This window comes from Grampus griseus (assembly GCF_964374135.1).
Source record: "Grampus griseus genome assembly, chromosome: 2".
Classification (NCBI taxonomy): Eukaryota; Metazoa; Chordata; class Mammalia; order Artiodactyla; family Delphinidae; genus Grampus; species Grampus griseus.
This window is the reverse complement of record NC_139018.1, coordinates 142,246,960-142,267,899: the sequence shown is the minus strand read 5'-3', so window position 1 is coordinate 142,267,899 and position 20,940 is coordinate 142,246,960. Positions and strand designations below refer to the sequence as shown.

At 43.7% G+C, this 20,940-nt stretch overlaps 1 protein-coding gene across 1 annotated transcript in view; it reads right to left on the bottom strand.

The window, feature by feature from the left end:
• The window catches only part of ADAMTSL3 (ADAMTS like 3), a gene marked incomplete at its 3' end in the record, with an annotated part of 370,362 nt that overhangs the window by 10,989 nt on the left and 338,433 nt on the right, over positions 1-20,940 (bottom strand). The window contains exons 24-26 of the mRNA XM_082647461.1: positions 14,745-14,927; positions 9,764-9,947; positions 4,972-5,176 (exon numbers count right to left, since the gene is read on the bottom strand). Coding sequence (XP_082503587.1) covers positions 4,972-5,176; positions 9,764-9,947; positions 14,745-14,927 — 572 coding nt within the window. The remainder of the gene's footprint in view (positions 1-4,971; positions 5,177-9,763; positions 9,948-14,744; positions 14,928-20,940) is intronic.

Here is a 20,940-nt window from a genome sequence, read left to right as displayed (position 1 = left end):
CCATATGAATGTCAAAACTACTGTAAGTTCCGAAAAAAGAATTCTACTGTAATCTGAATTGGAATTACATTACGTATTTCAGTTCATTTAAAGGAATGGACTGTTCAACTTTTCTGTTATGTGTTTCAACAGTGTGTTACATTTTTCTTTATAGGTTCTGTGATGGTTAATTTTATGTGTCATTTCTCACCCATACCTGATCAGGTGAAATTTAATGAGGCTTTGGACTTGGAATCGGTGTTGGAATGGGTTAAGACCTCTGGGGATATTGAGATGGGGTGAGTGTATTTTGCACATGAGAAGGACATGAATTTTGGGGGGACCAAAGGGCATAATGTTATGGACCCATTTGTATCTCCTCAAAATTTATATATTGAAACTCTAGCCACCAATGTGACTGCATTTGGAGATAGGGTCTCTAAGGAGGTTAGAGGTTAAATGAGGCCATAAGGGTGGGGCCTTAATCTGACAGGAATAGTGTCCTTATAAGAAGAAGAAGAGACACCAGAACTCTGTGTGTGTGTGCACAGAGAAGAGACCATGTGAGGATGTAGTTAGAAGGTGGCTGTCCACAAGCCAGAAAGAGAAGTCTGACCAAAACCAACCCCGACAGCAGCTTGATTTTGGACTTCTAGCCTCTAGAACCGGGAAAACATAAATTTCTGCTGCTTAAGGCACCCAAGCTGTGGTTTTCTCTTATGGTGCCTGCAGACCAAGACAGGGTCTACTACACATTTCTTAAGCATTTTTTCCCAGGTATTTTTTATTATAACAGCATTCAAGGTGGTATTTGGAATACCGGTTCTGAGACTTCTGTGCACATATTACTAGTGTTCCTCTGCTCCTTTTCTTGAAGTCTGCTCTTGTCCCTATTGCCTCAAATCCATCTATCTTGTAGCTTGTTATTGAGCTGCTGCATTCAAAGGGACCCGACCTTGGTTAACCTTTGTACTGGAGACAGAGACACTATGATTTCCAAATGCAATCCCTGAGGTCAGATGCATACATTCATTTTAGAGACCAATCAGACTTTTCCCCAAAACTGAAAAAGACAGTATTAGAAACAAGGTGATGATTTGTATGTGTGTGTGTTTTATTCTATATTAGTCTCTTAAATCAAATAGAAAACAAAAAGTGGAGCTACAAACCTAAGTTACGATAGTACTAGCTTTTCTCATCGCCCGTCTATCTACTTTTACCAGAGGTCTTTATTTCTTCATAAGGCTTTGAGTTACTGTCCAGGGTCCTTGACTCCAACCTGAAGAACTCCCTGTGGCAGGCAGGTCTGGTGATTAAGAAATCTCTCGACTCTTGATTAACTGGGAATGTCTTGATTTCTCCTTCATTTTCAAAGGAAAGTTTTGCTAGATATAGGATTCTTGGTTGACGGTTTCTTTCCTTCCACACTTCGAGTACATTGAGCCATGCCATCTGGCCTCCGAGGCTCCTGATGAGAAATCTGCTCACGACCTTCCTGGCAAATCTTCTCTCAGCTTCATAGACTTTCATAACGTACCTTATTGTGTCTTATGCAACACAACATTTCGTATAGTATCGTGAAGTCAGTTAAGTTGTAACATTATTTTGAGACCAGAATTTAAGGAAAAGGAATTGAATATTTCAAGTGTAGACATTATGAGGTCTTTAAAACTATTACACATTTTCAAACTAGAAATAAAAAGGCCACTGAAGTATCCTACAGATTTTAATTTATAACAAAGTGAATACCAATATCTAATAACACACGTACAGAAAAATTTCTTTGGGATCCTTTTTCCTAAGTGTAAAGGGGCCTTGAACTCAAAAAATGAGAAAACCACTATGGTTTATCCCCAGCGGTGATGGGTCCATTTCCTGCTCTGACCTTAGAGTGCCCCACTGTGATGTAATTCACAAGAACCCTAAAAGACACCCCAGCTGGGCCCAGGTATTTTGTCCTTAGAGCCCAGGAAGCTGCTTTTGGTGACCTGACAGCCTTGGACCCACAGTTAGCTTGTTTTTGCCTTGTTTCTGCCATTTTGTTGATTTTTTTCCCCTCTTTTCTCTACCCTTTTTTATTTTTCTCATTTTTCTTTGTTCTTTGCCTTTTTCTCATTTTTCTTTATTTTTCTCTCTTTATCATTTCTTTTAGTTTTAAATTTGTTCTTCTCAATTTTTTGGTGTTTCTTTTCCATTTCTTCTGCTTTCCTTTGTTCCTTTGTTCCTTTTCTCATTTTTATCTTAATTTTAGTTAGTATTGCAAGATTAGTACAGTTAGCATAGTCAGTATTGTTGGTATAGTTAGCGTAGTTGGTATAGTTAATACTTTATTAGCATAGGTAGTGTAGTTAGTACTAGTTAGCGCTGTTGGTACAGTTAGCATACTTAGCGTTGTTAGTAGAGTTAGCATATTTAGCATTGTTAGTAGTTAGCATTGTTAGTTAGCATAGTTAGCATTGCTAGTTGGTGCTGTCAGTCAGTGTAGTTAGCAGGTCACCATGATGGAGGGCCTCACAACCAACTCTGCTGACAAGGAGGCTCTTATTGATGATTATGAGATCCTCCACACCATTGGTGAAGGCAGCTTCGCTAAAGTGAAGCTGGCCCGGCACATTGTGACCGGGACACAGGTTGCTGTCAAGGTCATTAAGAAAAGGCATCAGAGCTTCTCAACTTTCCAGGCATATTTCCGGGAAGTGTTCAGTATGAGGGCTCTGAATCACCCCAATATTATAAAAATGCAGGGGGTGACTGAAACAGAGGATACATCGTTCCTCGTGATGGAGTACCTCAGTGGAGGGGACGTGTTCAGCTACTTAATGATCCATGGCCGTATGACACAGGCGGAGGCCCGAGGCCCGTTCCAGCAGCTGGTCTCCGCTCTGCAGCATTGCCACCAGAGGGGCATCGTGCACCGGGACCTGAAGCCACCGAATCTCCTCTTTGATTCCAGCATGAATATAAAACTAACAGACTTTGGCTTCAGCAACAAGCGTGATGACGCTGCCAAACTGGACACGATCTGCGGCACACTCCCGTGTGCTGCCCCAGAACTCTTACTGGGGCAGAGCTACAGCGGCCCTGCATTGGACGTGTGGAACCTGGGAGTAGCGCTCTCCATCATGGTAACTGGGTGCCAGCCCTTTGTGGGAAAAGACGTCCAGGAGCTGCGGACGCGAATCCTACAAGGGCAATACCCCACCCCACCTTACCTGTCTTTGGAGATAAGGGGTCTATTACAAAAAATGATTGCCCTCAACCCCAGTGACAGAGGCACCTTACCTGACCTCATGAGGCATCCATGGGTGAACATGGGCCAGAAGGAGCCACTCCGGCCACGCTGTGAAGAGGACCCGGGGGTGACAATGGTGAGGACTCTGGGCATGACTCACGATCAGATCCAGGACCCAAGAACAGGCAGTGTGAGCTCCGTGAAACCAATGGTGGGGTCCTCCATCATAACTGCGAGGCCCTTCCCTTCCAGGGACCTCAGTGGCAGTGAACGTGAGCCGCCTTCAAGCCCTGAGTTGTCCACCCTGCTAACCAGGTGGCTCTACCAGGGAGAAAATGTGCAGCTGCAGGAAGAGCAGCAGGCAGGGCAGAAGACCAGTGAGCCTGCCTGTCCCCCTCCCAGCCTGGAGTCGATGACTGCCACCCCCAGCCCAGCCCACCAGTGTGGCCCTGGGACATCCCCCTCCACCAGCAGCAGGATTGGAGCCCCAGAGGGAACCAGCTGCCCCCCGGGTGTGTCCAACATGAAGGTCCTCCCACGCTGGGCAGCCTGAGAGTATGTCCTCATCCACTCCCTCTGGCCACAGCCAGAAAAAGCAAGAGGTGGCTGGGAGAATCAGGAACTTGATATTAAAACACCTTTGTTGCAAGCTTCCCAGCAAGAGGCATCATAATAAAGTGAGCCCATCTGAACCCCATGGATGACCGAGGCAGGAAGGTCAGGCCGCCGCGCTCCCTGGGTCCCAGGCCAGTGGAAGATGAGTGTGTTCTCTGCACGACCTTCAGAAGCATCGTATCCAAGACCCTGGCCAGCTCGGAGGATGGTCCAGAGCAGCCCAGGCGACCGAAAGAGAGGCCACTGTGGCTGCAGGTCCGCCCCTCAATCCCCACCTGGGTGAAACTTCAGAGACTGGACTGTCATTCCTGGGGCACGTCTCCCCTGCCCCACTCTTCTGTCTTCCGTGTTGATGGGGGAGGGGGATAGTTCTTGTTCGAAGAAATCCTTGGTTCTTCCAATTCTAGTTAATAAACTTGATGCTCCAGAAAGATGTATCACACTGTGCTTTGCATCATCCCTGCACAGAACTGGGGCTGTGCATTTTCCAGTTAGACAAGTGTGTAGCCATGTAGTGCTTGGAGTTAGTCAGAACAACTAAAGGGGAAAATGACCTAAGAGAATTAGCACAATGACTCCCAGCAGCAACAACTGCTGCACTGCAGGGCAGAAATGCAGGAAGTGTGAAGTACCTTCCTGCACTGACATTACCGAACATTTTCAGAAGGGCCGAGGGGAACTTTTGGTCCCTGCAGCCTGTGTTAATTACAACAGAGAGGCCCATGAAAGGATAAGAAGGTCCCGTGAACCAGCCTGTGCGTGGTGTGGTAAGGTCCCTGTGCAGCTGAGTTTCGTGACTGTCACGCGGCAGCTGGGCTCTCCTCTTCCCCCGTGCGGAGGGGCCCTGATGCATGGGTTTCTTTTTTTTTTTTTTTTGATGTACACCATTTTAAAAGTCTTTATTGAATTTGTTACAATATTCCTTCTGTTTTATGTTTTGGTTCTTTAGCCGCGAAGCACGTGGGATCTTGGTCGCCGACGAGGGATCCAACCCGCACCCCCTGCACTGGAAGGCAAAATCTTAACCACTGGACCACCAGGGAAGTCTCTTTTTTAATTTTTTTTGATGCATGGGTTTCACCACAGGGAGTGTATGATTATAGTAAATGATCATACTTTCAAAACACTAGATTTGTCAGCATTACCTGGTTCCCTGGTTCAATAAGCCCTGGAACACACGGGTGACTGGAGCAGGGGCTTCTTCCCAGAGGCCTCTCTCTGGGGGCACATGCTCTCGGAGGCATCACCTGTACAGTTCCATTGGCTCTTGTCCGCTTACAGGTCACTTGCCGACTGTGGAATCCTTCACCGCAAGACACAGAGCACTCTGACCATGTGCCCGTGAACCACCTAAGAACAAAAACTACAGGAGCTTAGTAAGGACTGGTAGGACAGATCCAACAGGGAGTGCCTTCCAAAGGAAAAATTGATCCTAAGATGATGCCTGTTTCAGGGCCCTCACACGTCTCTCTGGAAATGGGCAGCAGCACAGATAACTCGCAGCCATATGCTCAGATTTTCTTTTACTCAGAGAAGCAACAGAATCACCACGTAGAGACAAGCAACATAGGGGTGGGATAGAGCCGTCTTCAAGTATGTAAGGAGCCGTGACTTGTGTGGCTTCATAGAGTACAGCTAGGGCAAAATTAGGTGGAAACTTCAAAAAGGTGGATTTCAACTCACTGAAAGCAAAGGGAATATTACTAAATATTACTAAATCACCTATGTGCTCTTTGTGCTCTGAGACATTCGCATGTTTTCTAATGTAATTGTCATCTTGTTCCCATTCTTGCAATGAAGACAGTGATGTCCACAAGGTTAAATAGCTATGGTCCCATAACTAACGTGCCAAGAAAGCTGGGACTGCTTCTAGATTTATCTGACCCTAAAGTTCATAATGATTATAGAAGACTGAACTTGGAAGTGGACACCTTGGAGATATTGGGTGCTCTGTCACTCAAGATGTTCGAGCTGCCACCAGGATACTGAAGAGTAGGGGTTCCTAACCTAAGCCCCATTGTTCTGCAAGGGAACCATGGACTTGGATGGGAAAAGGATTACATCTTCATTGCCACTAAGCTCTAATGGCAATTGAGTATTGCCTTCAATTGTAAAAATGTAGGCAACAACATCTAGTAGTAATAGCAATACCTGTGATTTCGTTAGCAATAGAAATCATAGCTGCTTTCACATGACATGAAAATTGTGGCAGGCATCCAAAACAGCAGTTATATTCATCACCATTTCAGAATCCATTGTACTAGTAGATCCTGTTATTTAGTGTGTTAATAGAGAAGCAAATTTCCTATTACATCACACATTTGAAACTGCTTCAGTAACTATATTTCAATATAATTAATTGGATTCCTCTGTAGTCAAGTATATTTTATTTTTATAGATTTAAAACCCTTGATTGAGAAGGGAGCCATAGGCTTCCCTAGACTACGGAGGGATCCGTGGCACTGAAATGTGAAGGACCCCTGATGTAGAGGGATCTAGGGTTAGATGATCTCTACTGTTTCTTCTAGGTATGAAAGTGTATGACTGTTTTTTCTAGGAGTGGCTAAAGGCTTGAGAGTACTTAATAAATAAGGATAAATTTCCCAATGTGAATTCTCATTGTGAGAATCAACAATTGATATAAACCAGTTTTCTTGGATCAAATTCCTCCTAGTTATTCTAGCATCAGTTTGCTGCTTCCTGAGGGACAGATGACTCTTGCACAAGCTCTTCCTTTGAAGGATAGGAAGAACTCATGCAAGAGTCAAGGTGCCTACGGCACTGCAAGAGAGGTCAAGGTGCCCATGGTATCCACGGCTCTTCTAATAACGTGTTCCGAGGCATCTCTTTTGTTTCACGGTGTGACCATGCCTCCCACTTCTCCTCCAAGGCACAGATCATGGATCCGGGGTGGGCATTTGCACAGAGCAGTGAGCTGTACAACATTATGTACACCTCCGAGTCCTCCTCAGTAAAATGAGGTTGATTAATAGTGTCTGCCTCACAGGTTTGTGCTCAGTAAGTACTACTACTGTTTGGGTTTTGTCTTGGTTTTTTGTTTGTTTGTTTTTACTGTGAATTTTGGCATTGTGAACTAAAATATTGCCTGCCATGTCAGTAAACAAAGGATGTTGCAGCCATCAAGCCATCACATTACAGCTGCCCTGATGGTGCACCACCCCGAGGAGACTCAGGATGAGAAAGCACAGGACACCGGCCCCAGATAGTGGAGGTGCACATCAAAGGAATGATTTCGGTAAGCCCAGACTCTTGCATCTTCCCATACAGACAAAGGCACTAAATTCCTTAACTTGAGATAGCTGGTTTTCTTTAATTAACAGTAATATTTTGATGTTCCAACTACCTGGTCTTTTGTTGCAAAAACTCCTATATATCTTGGTTCCCCACTCCCCGCCTTGCCACTTCAGAACAGTTTCTCAGCATTATCTGTGATGCTATGTCCCAAGCTTGAAGCCCTCAGAATGTCCATCGAATAAAACATACCTCTCGACTTTTAGGCTGTGCATTATTTTCAGTCTATGGCATCATTGGTCAATTATCTGCTAGGGACTATGCTATTCAAGCATTCATTCATTTTTTTAACAAATATTTTTAGAGAGTGTACAATGGGGCGATCACTGTGCTGAGTGCTGGGGATAACTTGTTAAACACACCAGCTGTGGATTTGGGTCTCATAGAACCGATGGTCCAGTATGTGGGCAAGACAGGCAGATTGTGGTAAGAGCTGTGCAGAAGAATGACATGGAAATAGAAAAACATATAGCACAGGGGTCTGGGTTAGTTTGGGGACTAGAAGGTTTTCCTGAAAATAGATGAATAAGAATAACTAAGTGAAAAGAGAGTAAGCAGTATGTGCAAAGGCCCTGAGTCAGGAGACAGAACAGTATATTGAAGGGACGAAAAAGACTATTGTGGATGGAGATCCAATAACCAGGCTGGGAGACACAGCAATGAGCCAGAAAGGCAGCCTGAGACCCAAGCACGCAGGGACTTTTATTCTTTCACTCACCTATTTGGTCAGGCAGCAAATAGGTACTGGGCACTTACTATGTGCAAGGCATTATTTTAGACATTGGGGGACAAAATGAACAAGATAGACACAGTCCCTATGCCAGGAACTTTGACCTTTGTCCTAAGAACAATGGGAAGGCATGGAAGGTTGTTTATTTTTTTTAAACATCTTTATTGGAGTATAACTGTTTTACAATGCTGTGTCAGTTTCTGCTTTATAACAAAGTGAATCAGCTATATGTATACATATATCGCCGTATCTCCTCCCTCTTGCGTCTCTCTCCCACCCTCCCTATCCCACCCCTCTAGGTGGTCACAAAGCACCGAGCTGATCTCCCTGTGCTATGCGGCTGCTTCCCACTAGATACCTGTTTTACATTTGGTAGTGTATATATGTTCATGCTACTCTCTCAGTTCGTCCCAGCTTACCCTTCCCCTTCCTCATGTCCTCAAGTCCATTCTCTAAGTCTGCGTCTTTATTCCTGTCCTGCCTGTAGTTTCTTCAGATCCATTTTTTTTTTGTTTTTTGTTTAGATTCCATATATATGTGTTAGCATACAGTATTTGTTTTTCTCTTTCTGACTTACTTCACTCTGTATGACAGACTCTAGGTCCATCCACTTCACTACAAATAACTCAATTTCGTTTCTTTTTATGGCTGAGTAATATTCCATTGTATATAGGTGCCACATCTTCTGTATCCATTCATCTGTCGATGGACACTTAGGTTGCTTCCATGTCCTGGCTATTGTAAACAGAGCTTCAATGAACATTGTGGTACAGGTCTCTTTTTGAACTATGGTTTTCTCAGGGTATATGCCCTGTAGTGGGATTGCTGGGTTGTATGGTAGTTCTATTGTTAGTTTTTTAAAGAACCTCCTTACTGTTCTCCATAGTGGCTGTATCAATTTGCATTCTCACCAGCAGTGCAAGAGGGTTCCCTTTTCAAGTGAGGAGCATCGTGATGAGTTTGTATTTAGGGGTTTTTTTTAAGGTTTTTTTCTGATGTGAACCGTTTTTAAAGTCTTTATTGAATCTGTTAACAATATTGCTTCAGTTTTATGTTTTGGTTTTTTGGACGTGAGGCATGTAGGACCTTAGCTCCCCGACCAGGGATCGAACCCACACCCCCTGCATTGGAAGGCAAAGTCTTAACCACTGGACTGCCAGGGAAGTCCCATGGGTTTGTGTTTTCAAAGATGGTTCTTATAGAGTGGAAAAGGCACTCTAGAAAGGAGACAAAACTCAGGAGGCTCCTGGAGTGGTCCTAGTGAGGAATGATGATGGCTTGGACTCCATTGGTAACAGTGGGAATTGACAAGAACGGATGGAAGTGAGAGGAAAGTGGGAGTTCAGGATGTTGTCAATGTGATCTGGAACACTGGGGACGGATCAGATTTGGTGGAGATCATGAGTTTGACTTTGGACATTTTTAAAACCATTGATTTGTGTCGTCTGTGACACACAAAGGTTAGTGATGGTTTTACCCCTGGGGGCAGAGTCTACGGAACTGTGCTTTTAACTAGTGCCTCTCATGATCTGGCCCGCTGCCTTATCTCCTGGGTAAACCCATGAAATCAGCTTCACTGTGCTCTTAAGGTACATTGTGAGTGCAGGAAACAGATTCGGGTAGCAATTAAGAGCAGATGCTGTGAAAGCAGACTACCTCAATGTGAATTCTGGCCCTTGTAACTGTGCGGCCTAGGGGAGTTGTTCCATCTGTAAAATAGAAAATGAACGACATCGACCTCAGAGGTGACTGTGAAGTGATCCACATAAAGTACTTAGCAGAGTGCCTTGTATGGTACATGCTAAACAAATCACAGTGGTCGAGTTATTAATTCCAAATGACTGGGCATTTTAAAACAAGCCAAAACCTGGTACTGATGAGATGACTACACATACCTCGAGGGGCAGTCCCAGATGTTACAGGGCTGGAACCCAGCCAGCGGCTTCTGGAGGTGCTCACAGAAGGCCTCACTCACTTCCTGCCCGTTGGCCATTACACACTGGGGTCTCTGAACTCGGGCTCCCAAGTGGCCGCAAGTGGCAGAACAATGTGTCCAGCTACCAAGCTCCCAGAAAGTCTCTGCAGAAAGAAAATGAATGTCATGACAGATGAGAAATGATGATGGGCTGGAGACAACCCGGCCAAAGACCACCGCCAGCTGTTTTCTGGTTACCTGCCTGTCTGGTGCTCTGAGTAGCAGACAGAGAATAAGCCATCATACAGTGCAAGGGAGTCCTTTAAATCTCCTTTTCCCTCAGCTAGCTTACTGTAATAACTGGTGGGAATGGCAGCCAGAATGGGGCCCTCGGACCACAGCCTGGGTGAGGGGCTACTGCAGACCAGCTGGATCTGCCAGAAAAAGCCCAGAGAGAAGGCGGAGGTATCCTGTGCAGTGCGCTGGCTCCTCACGACTCTCCAAGCAGAGCCAGCAGGACAAGAGTGGAGGGTCTCTCAGGGGATGCCCTAAGGATGCCCCGTGGGTTCTATTTCTCCAAAGTGGATCAGGCCGAGAAATGAAAGATGTTTAGCAGGGAGCAGGGATTAAGCAGAAATGTTAATGTTGCATTTCAATTCCATTCGTACTTTTCCATTAATTCTGAATCTAAATTTCAGATTATTCCTGAAACTGCATACATAATTTGTCCTGGAGACATCTGGAAAGGTGAAAATGGGAGTTTCCTTTAGAAACGTTGAAGCTGACCCCCTCCAATAATTATAACGGTTTTTACTTTAATCCCCCTTCCAAGCAGCCTTTTCCTTCACTTTTGACACTTGGTAAAAAGACGAGGTAGGACACGATGATGACACATTTGTGTATGATCACAGAAAGTGCCAGATTTTTTGTAATAATCACAAGTAATTGATAGCTACCAGCTGTGTCTGCAGGCTCCCTCACAGAGGGACTGATTTCTCTAACTTAATTGTTTTCCCGGTTTTCCTTTTGATTTTGGAATATTTGTCCTAAGCTGCATATGGTATCATTTGCAAAGGAGAAGAGAATATATTTTTAGTTGCCCCCCCCCCAGGATTATAGTTTATTTAAAACAAATTTAAAAAACAGCTAAGTTTATTGAGAATTTACCAGGTGATAGGTACTGAGTTAAACACTTTAACATCAATTTTCATTTAATCCTTATGGCCATCTTGTGAATTAGATTAGTTTTACTTGCAGAGGTGGACACTTCAAAAAGCTAAGTGACTTTCCCAAGATCCTTCAGCTGGATTGGGGCCCAGTGTGTCTGTCTCCAAATCTAACTCCTTCTACTCTGTCACATTTCACAAAGACACCTTGATGATTCAAGGCAGGACACACATGCATTTCTTTAAAAAATATATGCATTTTTTTACTGAGGTATAATTCATATACAATAAAATGCTCAGATATCAGGCATGTGGTTTTATGAGTTTTCACAATTGTATGCACTTATGTAACCGTGATCCAAAGCAAGGTATATAACATTTCATCACCCCTAAAATTTCCTCCTGCCTCTTTTTTAATCAATTTCCCTCTCCTCCAGGCAACTACTTCATTTCTGTTAATATACATCAGTACTATCTGTTCTTGGACTTCATATGATACGTACTCTTGTATGTTTGGCATTTTTGCTTAACATAATGTTTTTGAGATATACCCATATTGTCCTGTATATCAGTCATTCATTCTTTTACTTTTATTGCTGAATAATATTTCATTGTATGAATGCACCCACAAAGTTACACCTTATTCTCATAAGTATTTTTGATTTTCTTAACTCTACCTCTCTCCCTTGGCCTCCTAAAGAGTTTTGCAAGCTGGAAATACCTAGATGAGGTTCTTGTGACCAAGTACTGTGATATGTGTGGAAAAAAATATTTGTGAAAGAAGACAAATGAAAGAATTGATTGCACAGTTTTTAGCAAATCTTCCCTCTGTTAATATCTACCAAGTTAGCAATTGTTTTGCAACTGGAAAACCAATGTCTGCATTACCACAAATAATGGTGCAGATTTGGGATATGACCTCTGTGGGCTTCCTCAGGAGTGAATTTTTTTTAAAAAAAAACGTTCAATATGGAAGGAAAAAGTTGAACCCCAGAAGGCTGAGGGGGAAGGGAAAAGCTGGCTGGACGCCTAGGAATAATTTTACTTATTGCAAAGTGCAAAACATGGAGGGTCTTTTAATTCCTTTTCTTAGCACATGCCTTACCACCAGCAAATCCCCCAAAAAAGCCCAAATCCCAGACCTGAAGGTAGGGGTTCTCTTGTTGGCCCATTACTGTTGGTTTCAGTGTGGATACCTGGAGCATATGCTGTTTATGGTCCTTGGGAAACAGAAGTTTACTGCCTGACTGTCTTTGTTCTGAGAAAAAAAAAGGAACACTTGTTTACCAATTAGAAGTTATCTAATTCTTGTTCCATCTTGGGTGTTCTGAAAGACGACAACTCCTGGGAAATAATTCCTTTCCAATAGAATACTCTGTCCCAGGACACTCAGGCTCACACAGATCTGGGAGATATGTGTGGGGCTGGGTGTGCGGAGAGCCACGGGGGCTTAGTTAGTTAGAGTTATTAACTACGCTAACATGTAGCATCTCTGCATGTTTTCAGGGTTTACAGCCTAACTAACAAGGTAGGAAAAAATACATTCACCAGAATTCCAAAAGGGACTGGAGGAAGCGGCTGGGGCTTATAGGGCTCTTCCCCTCCAGACAGCTTTGGGAACAGAAGAAGGGGTGATGTTTTACAGGGGACCTCACATGGTGAGGAGTGCATGAGTGTAAGAGCAGAAGGATGGTGTAGGAATGCTGTGTATTGTGTGATGTAAGACATTCTTGATTCCTCAGTCATGTGACCAAAGTCACAAGCTGCTTGACTGGAGAGACTTCTGAGAGAAGAGGCGTGCAGGGCAGAACTGAGACACCCACACAGACTCATGAGTGGAGAGGGGGAGAGGCAAGGAATAAGGCTGGGACTTCACAGGGAGCTTGGGGAAGGCACTGGAGAATCAGACAGGTTAAGTTACCCCATTTGTTGACAATCTTCCATATTAAGATCCTAGAGGACCACAGAGGCTCTTTGGGAAGGGCCACATGGAGGTACACCAATGCCTTTCTGATCAGCACTGAGAGTCAAGGAGGGCAGTATGGAGAACACTGAAAGAGATGACTATATATTTGGGCTCTAGTAAAAACTTTCTTTTTTCTTTTTTTAAATAAGTTTATTTATTTATTCATTTATTTTTGGCTGTGTTGGGTCTTTGTGCACGGGCTTTCTCTAGTTGTGGCGAGTGGGGGCTACTCTTCGTTGTGGTGCGTGGGCTTCTCATGGCGATGGCCTCTCTTTTTGCAGAGCACAGGCTCTAGGCACGCGGGCTTCAGTAGTTGTGGCATGTGGGCTTAGTAGTTGTGGCTCACGGCCTTAGTTGCTCTGCGGCATGAAGGATCTTACCAGACCAGAGATCGAACCCATGTCCCCTGCATTGGCAGGCGGATTCTTAACTACTGCGCCACCAGGGAAGTCCTCTAATACAAACTTTCAATGAGTAGCAGGTTTCCTCAATTTATACAATGGGATAAAAGATTACTGCCCCCAACACTGTGCTATTGTAAATATCTAAAGAGTTCAGGAACATCAAAGTGCTTTGTGCATGACACCTATTCCAACTCCCCATCTATTTATGTCTCTGGGCTCCTCTAACTGCCAACAAGAAAAGCCATGGAGAAAGCTCTTTCCGTCATCCTGTTAGTTTGGCTGTGGATTCTATAATCTCATACCAGTTCTGCCAGTGACTCAGTTTCATTCATTTATGAAACACTTATTTAATACTTACACCTGTGTTAGGTGCTGGAGAGACAAAGGACAATAATAAATGATCCCTAACGTCAGTCTAACTGACTTCTGTGATTAACACTCAATCACTTCCAAACTCTGGGGGGGGGAAGAGAAGTATTATTTATTGAGTCCTCAAACCCCTGCAAGTTAAAGCTCATTCTGGTGACAAGACTTCATGAGCTCCAGATCTTATCCCTGACAGACAGCAGCAGAAGCCAGCTTATCACCCTGTGTGGGGGGCTCACTGCAATGACCTTCCCCAAATTACAGTACTGACCCCACTACAAGATGTCTTAAGACTCAATTGATTAGTATTTGTTGAGCACCTACTGTGTGCCTTATACTCTATTATATTGTTAGGACTGCAAAAGAAATATTAGACATGGTCTGTACCATTAAGGGACCCACAATTTAGCTGAGGAGACATAAATGAAAGAGGAAACAACTGGAGACCAATGTGTGTTAGGACTTAGGGACCAAGGGGTGAGACCACAGAAAGGAGAGGTCCAAAAAAATCAGAGAAGGATTCACACGGGAAATGGGAATTCAGTTGGCCCTACAGGATGGGAGGTATTGGGGCAACATGATAAAGGCAGTGAGCAGTATGAGTGCAGTGAGCACTTTTCCTGGGTAAGCAATATGAATGGCAGCCACACTTCCAGGGAAGCAACATGGGGTGTGTGTGTGGAGGGGGGTTTGGAACACAGGGCAGGAAACCACGTTGCCTAGAACAGAGTTTAGTGCTAGCTTACAGTGGAGGTCAGGGAAAAGAAGCAGATGTAAAGGCAGAATATGAAGGATCTTGATTCTGGGCAGAAAGTTTATATCCCAACGTAGGTTCTTAGGCAGAGAAGGAGCAGCAAGAAAGTCACAACCTTCTAAGAGAAGAACTGGTAAGACAGAGTATTAGATTTAGTGCTCGTTTGTAAGTGGGCAGTGGCAGCAATAGTTAAAACCATTTAATGTCCACTTGTTTACTCCTTGACCCCAGAATCAACAAAACCAGGTCCTACTTTGTACATATTATAGGAAGCACTTGAAGGACAACAAGAATTTGACACTTACCCAGCAAGTGGAGGATGGATGTTGCCATCGCCTTTCCAAGAGCATTGGTGGCTGTACAGACATAGGTTCCTTCACTTTCAAGGGAAACATTCTGCAACAACAGGGATCCATTGAAAAGCAAGGAAATATTGTCACTCAGAGATCCTCCTTTCTTCAACCAAGTTACATTAGGTTGAGGGACACCTTTGGAAGAAAAACAAATATGACAAAGGCAAACTCCTTTAAGAATAGGGCCACAGGACCATATGCAAATACCATTTAGCATTTTGACCACAAGTAAGGAAATGGGTTTAATCACATATAATAGGAAAAACGGCTCTTTCTATTTCTATAGCTCCTCTATGGCAGATGGGGGATGCTGCTGAAGCAAAGGGCTTTGGTCTGCTGAGCACCAGGTTGGTTTATGTATATAAGTCAAGGAATAGGAGCCAAAGAGGGTGGGCTTGCTCTGTATTGGGAAGGGAGAGAAATTTGAAGTTGAATGGGGGTAACGGGAAAGTGGTTGGAAAAGAGGAGCTGATCAAGCCGGATGAATGTGGAGGCAGAGACACAGAGAGAAATTCCTAGCAGTGGGTTGTCACAAAGAAGCCTTTTGGAAACAAAAATATCGAATATGGATGTTTAAGTGGTTCGCTGTGCAAAAGGCAATGCAACGTTCCTCCCTTCAGGTGGAATACAAAATCTTTAGGGAAGTAGATTTTGTTCATCCATGCTTTTGTGAAAGAGGATAATTTCAGGGAACAAAAAGAAGTGTTGCATTTTAAGTTTGGGTCAACGTAGAGGTGAGCAGACTGTAAGCAACATCTCTGGACACAGAGAGGAGCGTGAGGAATTGAAAGAATTTCTTGCCCCACATCTTGAGAAATCTTAGCCATTTGCTGGGCTGTGGGATGTGAAACTAAGAGGAATCTCATTTCGTTCTTAAGAGTTGGAGCAGCCTCCAGTGATCCAGCAGCGTTACTGGTTTTGAGGATGTCCTTTCTTCCTGCAATGCTCTGGCTAGAGAGGCTATGGCAGACATGGCAAGGCTTTCTGACAAGAAAGAGATATCATCGCTCTAATCGTGACATCTGCAGTGCACCTTACAAGAGGCAAAACACATGCTCCATGAACACTGAGACACTTTCTCATGGTTATTCCCAACTCCTGGGAAGTAGTCATTGTTAGCTCTGTCTTACAGCTGAGGAAGCTGGTCAAGTCAAAACTAGCTCAGAACCTAAATACACAGAGAAGTGCTAATCACAAGTGCATATATATAGTTTTGTAGTTTCTTCTACAAATATAAACACATGGAGAGGTTAAACTTAAAAGAATTCTGAGGTCAACAGCTAGTAAACACTGGATCTGAGATTCACACCCACGCAGTTTACTCCAGAACTTACCTTTTAACCACAATGTAGGTAGGTCTTATATATTTCTTGATAGATTTATTCCTAGGCATCTTATACTTTTTATGGCCATAGTAAGCAGGCTCTTTTAAAATATATTTTATAGTTGTTTATTCCTGACAATTAGGAAAGCAATGAACACTCGCGTCTTTATCTTGTATCTAATCATTACTAAAGTTTATTATTTTGAATAGTTTTCAAATGATTTTGTTTTTTAAATGTAAACAATCACATCACTTATATGTAATGACAATTTTATCTTTTTTTCCTATATTTATACCTATAATTTCTATTAACTATTGCATTGTATTAGCTAATGTCTCTAGAACAATGCTGAATCATGTTACAGCAGGCAAATTTGCCTTGTTTCCAGCTTTAAAGGGAACATTACTAATGTTTCATCCTCAAGCACGTTGTTTGCTTTTGTTTTCTGTTAGCTGTTGTCAAATCAAAGAAATTTCCTTCTGTTTCTAACTCACATGGAAATTTCTAAACCTTTGAGCTAATATTTAGTTTATTTTAATTGGATTTTTTAAAAATTAAAGTATTTAAAGTTATTAATTTTCCTTTGAGTACAGCTTTGACTATATATATTTTGAGATGAAATAAACCATTACCATTATTTCACTCATTCAGAAATGTTTACAAAGTGCTTATTATATGTGAGACTTTATGCTGGTGCTAAGGATATGTGAACTAAGTTTCCTTAAGAAACTTGATTTTAGAAGCCTTAATTTTGTGGTCTTCTAGGATCTTAAGATGGAAGATTGTCAATAAATGGGGTAGGCTTAACCTGTCTGATTCTCGAGTGCCTTCTCCAAGCTCCCTGAGAAGTCCCAGCCTTAATTTTTAAATTTTAATTCCCTCCTTTGGAGGGAAACAGATGATTGCAATAAAAGGACATGAGGGCTTATGATAAACGTAAACACTGGATGCCACTGGCACGTAAAAGCTGTATTTAATACAGACTGGAGAGAGGGGAAAGATTCTCACATGAAGGAACATCTAAGCTAATACTTTAGGACAAGTAGAAACACATCAGCTGAAGGGGGTGGATGTGGTGGTAAGACTGTTTTAGCTAGAGGGAACAGCGTGCAAAAAGGCACAGACACAAAGGAAAATATAGTGCATTTGGGGAATCATAAATTGCTTTTTTATTACTGGAGCTTAAAGTACATGGAGTAGGAGTGAGGAGAGATGACTACAGAGGTCAGCAAGTACCCATAGAATGAAAATTTATTATCCACAGTAAGGAGTTTGGTGGCATTTATCCTAAAGGAAATAGGAAATAGTTTCATTCTTTTAAGCAGTGGTTAAAACTATCAGATTGCTGCTTCAGAAACATCGTTCTGGATGTGATGTAAAACGGGGACGAGGGAGGCAAGGGTCAGTAGGACCACTTAGGTGGTTACAGAAGCAATTGAGGTGAGATGCAAAGAGTGCTGAAACAATGGTGGGAGTGAGGGATCTGGAGAGAATAGATTCACTTAGTAAATATTAAAGAAGAAAAATCAGTAGGATTTGGTGACTGACGTTCTATGCGGGAGTGAAGGAGAAAAAGGATTTAAGGATGACATGCAGATAGAGGGTGGTACCATTCACTGAAACAGGGAAAATAGGAGGAGCAGACCTGCGTGATAAATTCTTATAAGCATGTTGCAGCCTGAGAGGCAGGCGTCGAATTTTACACATACTCCTAGGAGCCTGCGGGAACACTCCGGGGACGAGGACCGGTGGGCGCCATTGTCATGCTCTCCCTCTGCTGTGCTCCAGAGTTTCAGAATCTCCCAGAAGAGAGCTTTTACACAAGTCTGCCCTGATTTTTGTGGCTGCCACCTGCGGATGCCTCTGGAGGACAGGGGAGCCTGTGTTCCTGGTCCCTTGAGACCGTAATAATTGGTGTCACCCAGAAAAGAGCTCATACTCCTATCTGGCACCTTGATTTTTGTGATTGCTGTCAGGGGACACCTCTGTATCACATGGCTCTGGTGGCCAATGGGACTTATACTTGGGGTCCCACAGGATTGTGGCCAATGGAGAAAGAGTACTTGAACAGGTACCACCCCCCAGGGCACAGCAGAAGGCCACAGACCCAGGTCCTCCTTCTTTCTGTGAAGGAGGCCTATTAGCTAAGCATCATGACTGCGCCCGAGGGGCAGGCTTCTGATTAAACATGCATCTTGGGGCTGACTGTGATCCCTCGCAGAGACCTCTGAGGGTGGGAGCTGTCTTCATGCTCACTCTCTGCCATGCTCCGGGGTGCCAGTGTTTCCTGCAGGCAAGCTATACGTGCATCCAGTGCCCTGGTTTTTACCTCTGGTATCCTGTTTTTATTTTTATTTTATATTGGAGTATTGCTGATTCACGATGTTGTGATAGTTTCGGGTGTACAGCAAAGTGATTCAGTTATACATACACGTGCATCTATTTTTTCAAATTCTTCTCCCATTTAGGTTATTAAAGAATACTGAGCAGAGTTCCCTGTGCTATACAGTAGGTCCTTGTGTGTTGTCCATTTTAAATATAGCAGTGTGCACATGTCAATCCCAAACTCCCCATCTATCCCTCCCTCCAACCACGCTTTTCCCAGGCTAACCATAAGTTCATTCTCTAAGTCTGTGACTCTGTTTCTGTTTTGTAAGTAAGTTCATTTGTATCTGGTACCCTGGTTTTTGTGGCTGCCACCCAAGGGATGCTCCTTGATCTGGTGGCTCTGTTGGCCAGGGTTGGAAGGGGTGGGTGTGGGGTTAGCGGTGGGATGGAGGGGTGGGAGGGTAGGGAGGAGGCGGGGGGTGGCGGCTTGCATTCCTGGGTCCCACAGGACTGTGGCAATCAGAGAGGCAGTGCTTGGCAGGCTATCACCGCCAGGGCACCGCACAGACAACGGACTGAAACACACCCCCAGTCTTTCTGCAAAGGAGGTCTCTTTGCTTGTCCTGGAGCTTTGGCCTGAGGGGCTGGCTTCAGGTCTGGCTCACATTTGGTGGCATATAGAGCTGCTTTCAAGGAATGTAGCGCCCCTTGGCACTCTCCCTCCGCCTCGCGCCAGCTCACCACTGTCACCCAGAAAAGGAACTTACACACTCATTTGGGGCCCTGATTTCGGCAGCTGCCACTCAGGGGACCCCTCCAAATCTTCCGACGCTGGTGGGCATCAGGGGTTACACTTACAGTCCCACAGGACTGTATATATCTACATACTTAAAGGAAAAACTGATCCTGAGGGTCTAGCTTGCAGTCAGCCTGAATCTAGGTTCTGAGAGCCTCCCGTTTGAGACACTGACAGGTCTTAGCACATCCTCAACTATGAGGAGTTATTAAATACATACAGTAAGTCCCCTACATACAAACCTTCAAGCTGCGAACTTTCAAAGATGCAAACGTGTGTTCGCGTGTCCAATCACATAAGTTAGTTCACGTGTCTAGAGTACATTGTCACATCGCATGCATCTTCTACAAGTGGTTGTGCTTTTGTGTACTTTACTGTACAGTACTGTATAGAGGACAGTAGTACAGCATCTTTATTTCAAGCCCAGGATGTCTGGAAGCAAGTGTAAAAGCAGCAGTGATATACCTGGTACTTTTCAAGGTAATGTACTGTAAGATTAAAAATGTTTTCTTTATTTTTTGCGTTTGTTTTTTATGTATTATTTGTGTGAAAAGTATGATAAACCTATTACAGTACAGTACTATATAGCCGATTGTCTTAGTTGGGTACCCAGGCTAACTGTTGGACTTGCCAACGAATTAAACTTACGAACGCGCTCTTGGAACGGAACTCGTTCATATGCAGGGGACTTACTGTAGTAGGCTGCTTGGACGAGCACAAAGGTTAGAGAGACAAACAGGAGCTGAGGCAGAGCTGAATGACAAGGTTCATCTCCTGCATGAGGCTACTCCTTCAAAACTGGAAAAGGTTGTTGCTTCATCTCTATAGAAGCCAACACAGAGACACAGAGGGGTTGAATGGATGAAAAACCAAGACCCATCCACATGCTGCCTACAAGAGACTCCCTTTAGATGTAGGGATACACACAGACTGAAAGTGAAGGGATGCAAAAAGATATCCCATGCAACTAGAAGTTAATTTAACGAGGAAACCTGGAAAATCACACAGATGTGGAGATTGAAAAACATGCCACTGAACAACCAATGGATCATCTTGCTTTTCTAGATTTTCTTGGGGACACAGCACATACACTACCTAAGACTGACCTTGGTGATGCAGTGGATGCTCTCGTGTGCTTCTTGAGTGCTAGTTCAATGCCATTTTTACTGCCTAACCTCAGCATTCTGACTCAGAGCTCTAATGAGCAGAAATTCCTCCTGGCCCATCTAGATAGATCCCAACCAGCAACTCTGCTCCCAGTGCTGACTATACTTGGTATCTCTTTTACACACTTTATTTTTATTTCAAAGGGTAACATTAGGAAGAGCAAATCAGGTCTCCCTCTTTTTTGCCTGAAGACCACAGAAGTAAATCTGCGGTTTCCTGAAAGCCTCAGACCATACTGCTCAAAAATGTCAAGGGTAAAGATGAGAGACTAGGTTAAATTTCTCTTGGGATTCCTTTCAGCTGAAGGATATGTGAGAGAAATTCATCCGTTCATCCATCCACCCACCTGTCACTTTATATATTTATTCAACTCACTTTTATTATGTACCTCCTATGACCAGCACTCTTCTTGAGCATTATGACTGCTTTAATCTCTCACCTCTCCAGTAGATCATGAGGATAGCGCCTGGCAAAGGGTAGACAAATGAATATTTGCTGAATGCATAAATGAGTGAACTAGGGAATGGACCTA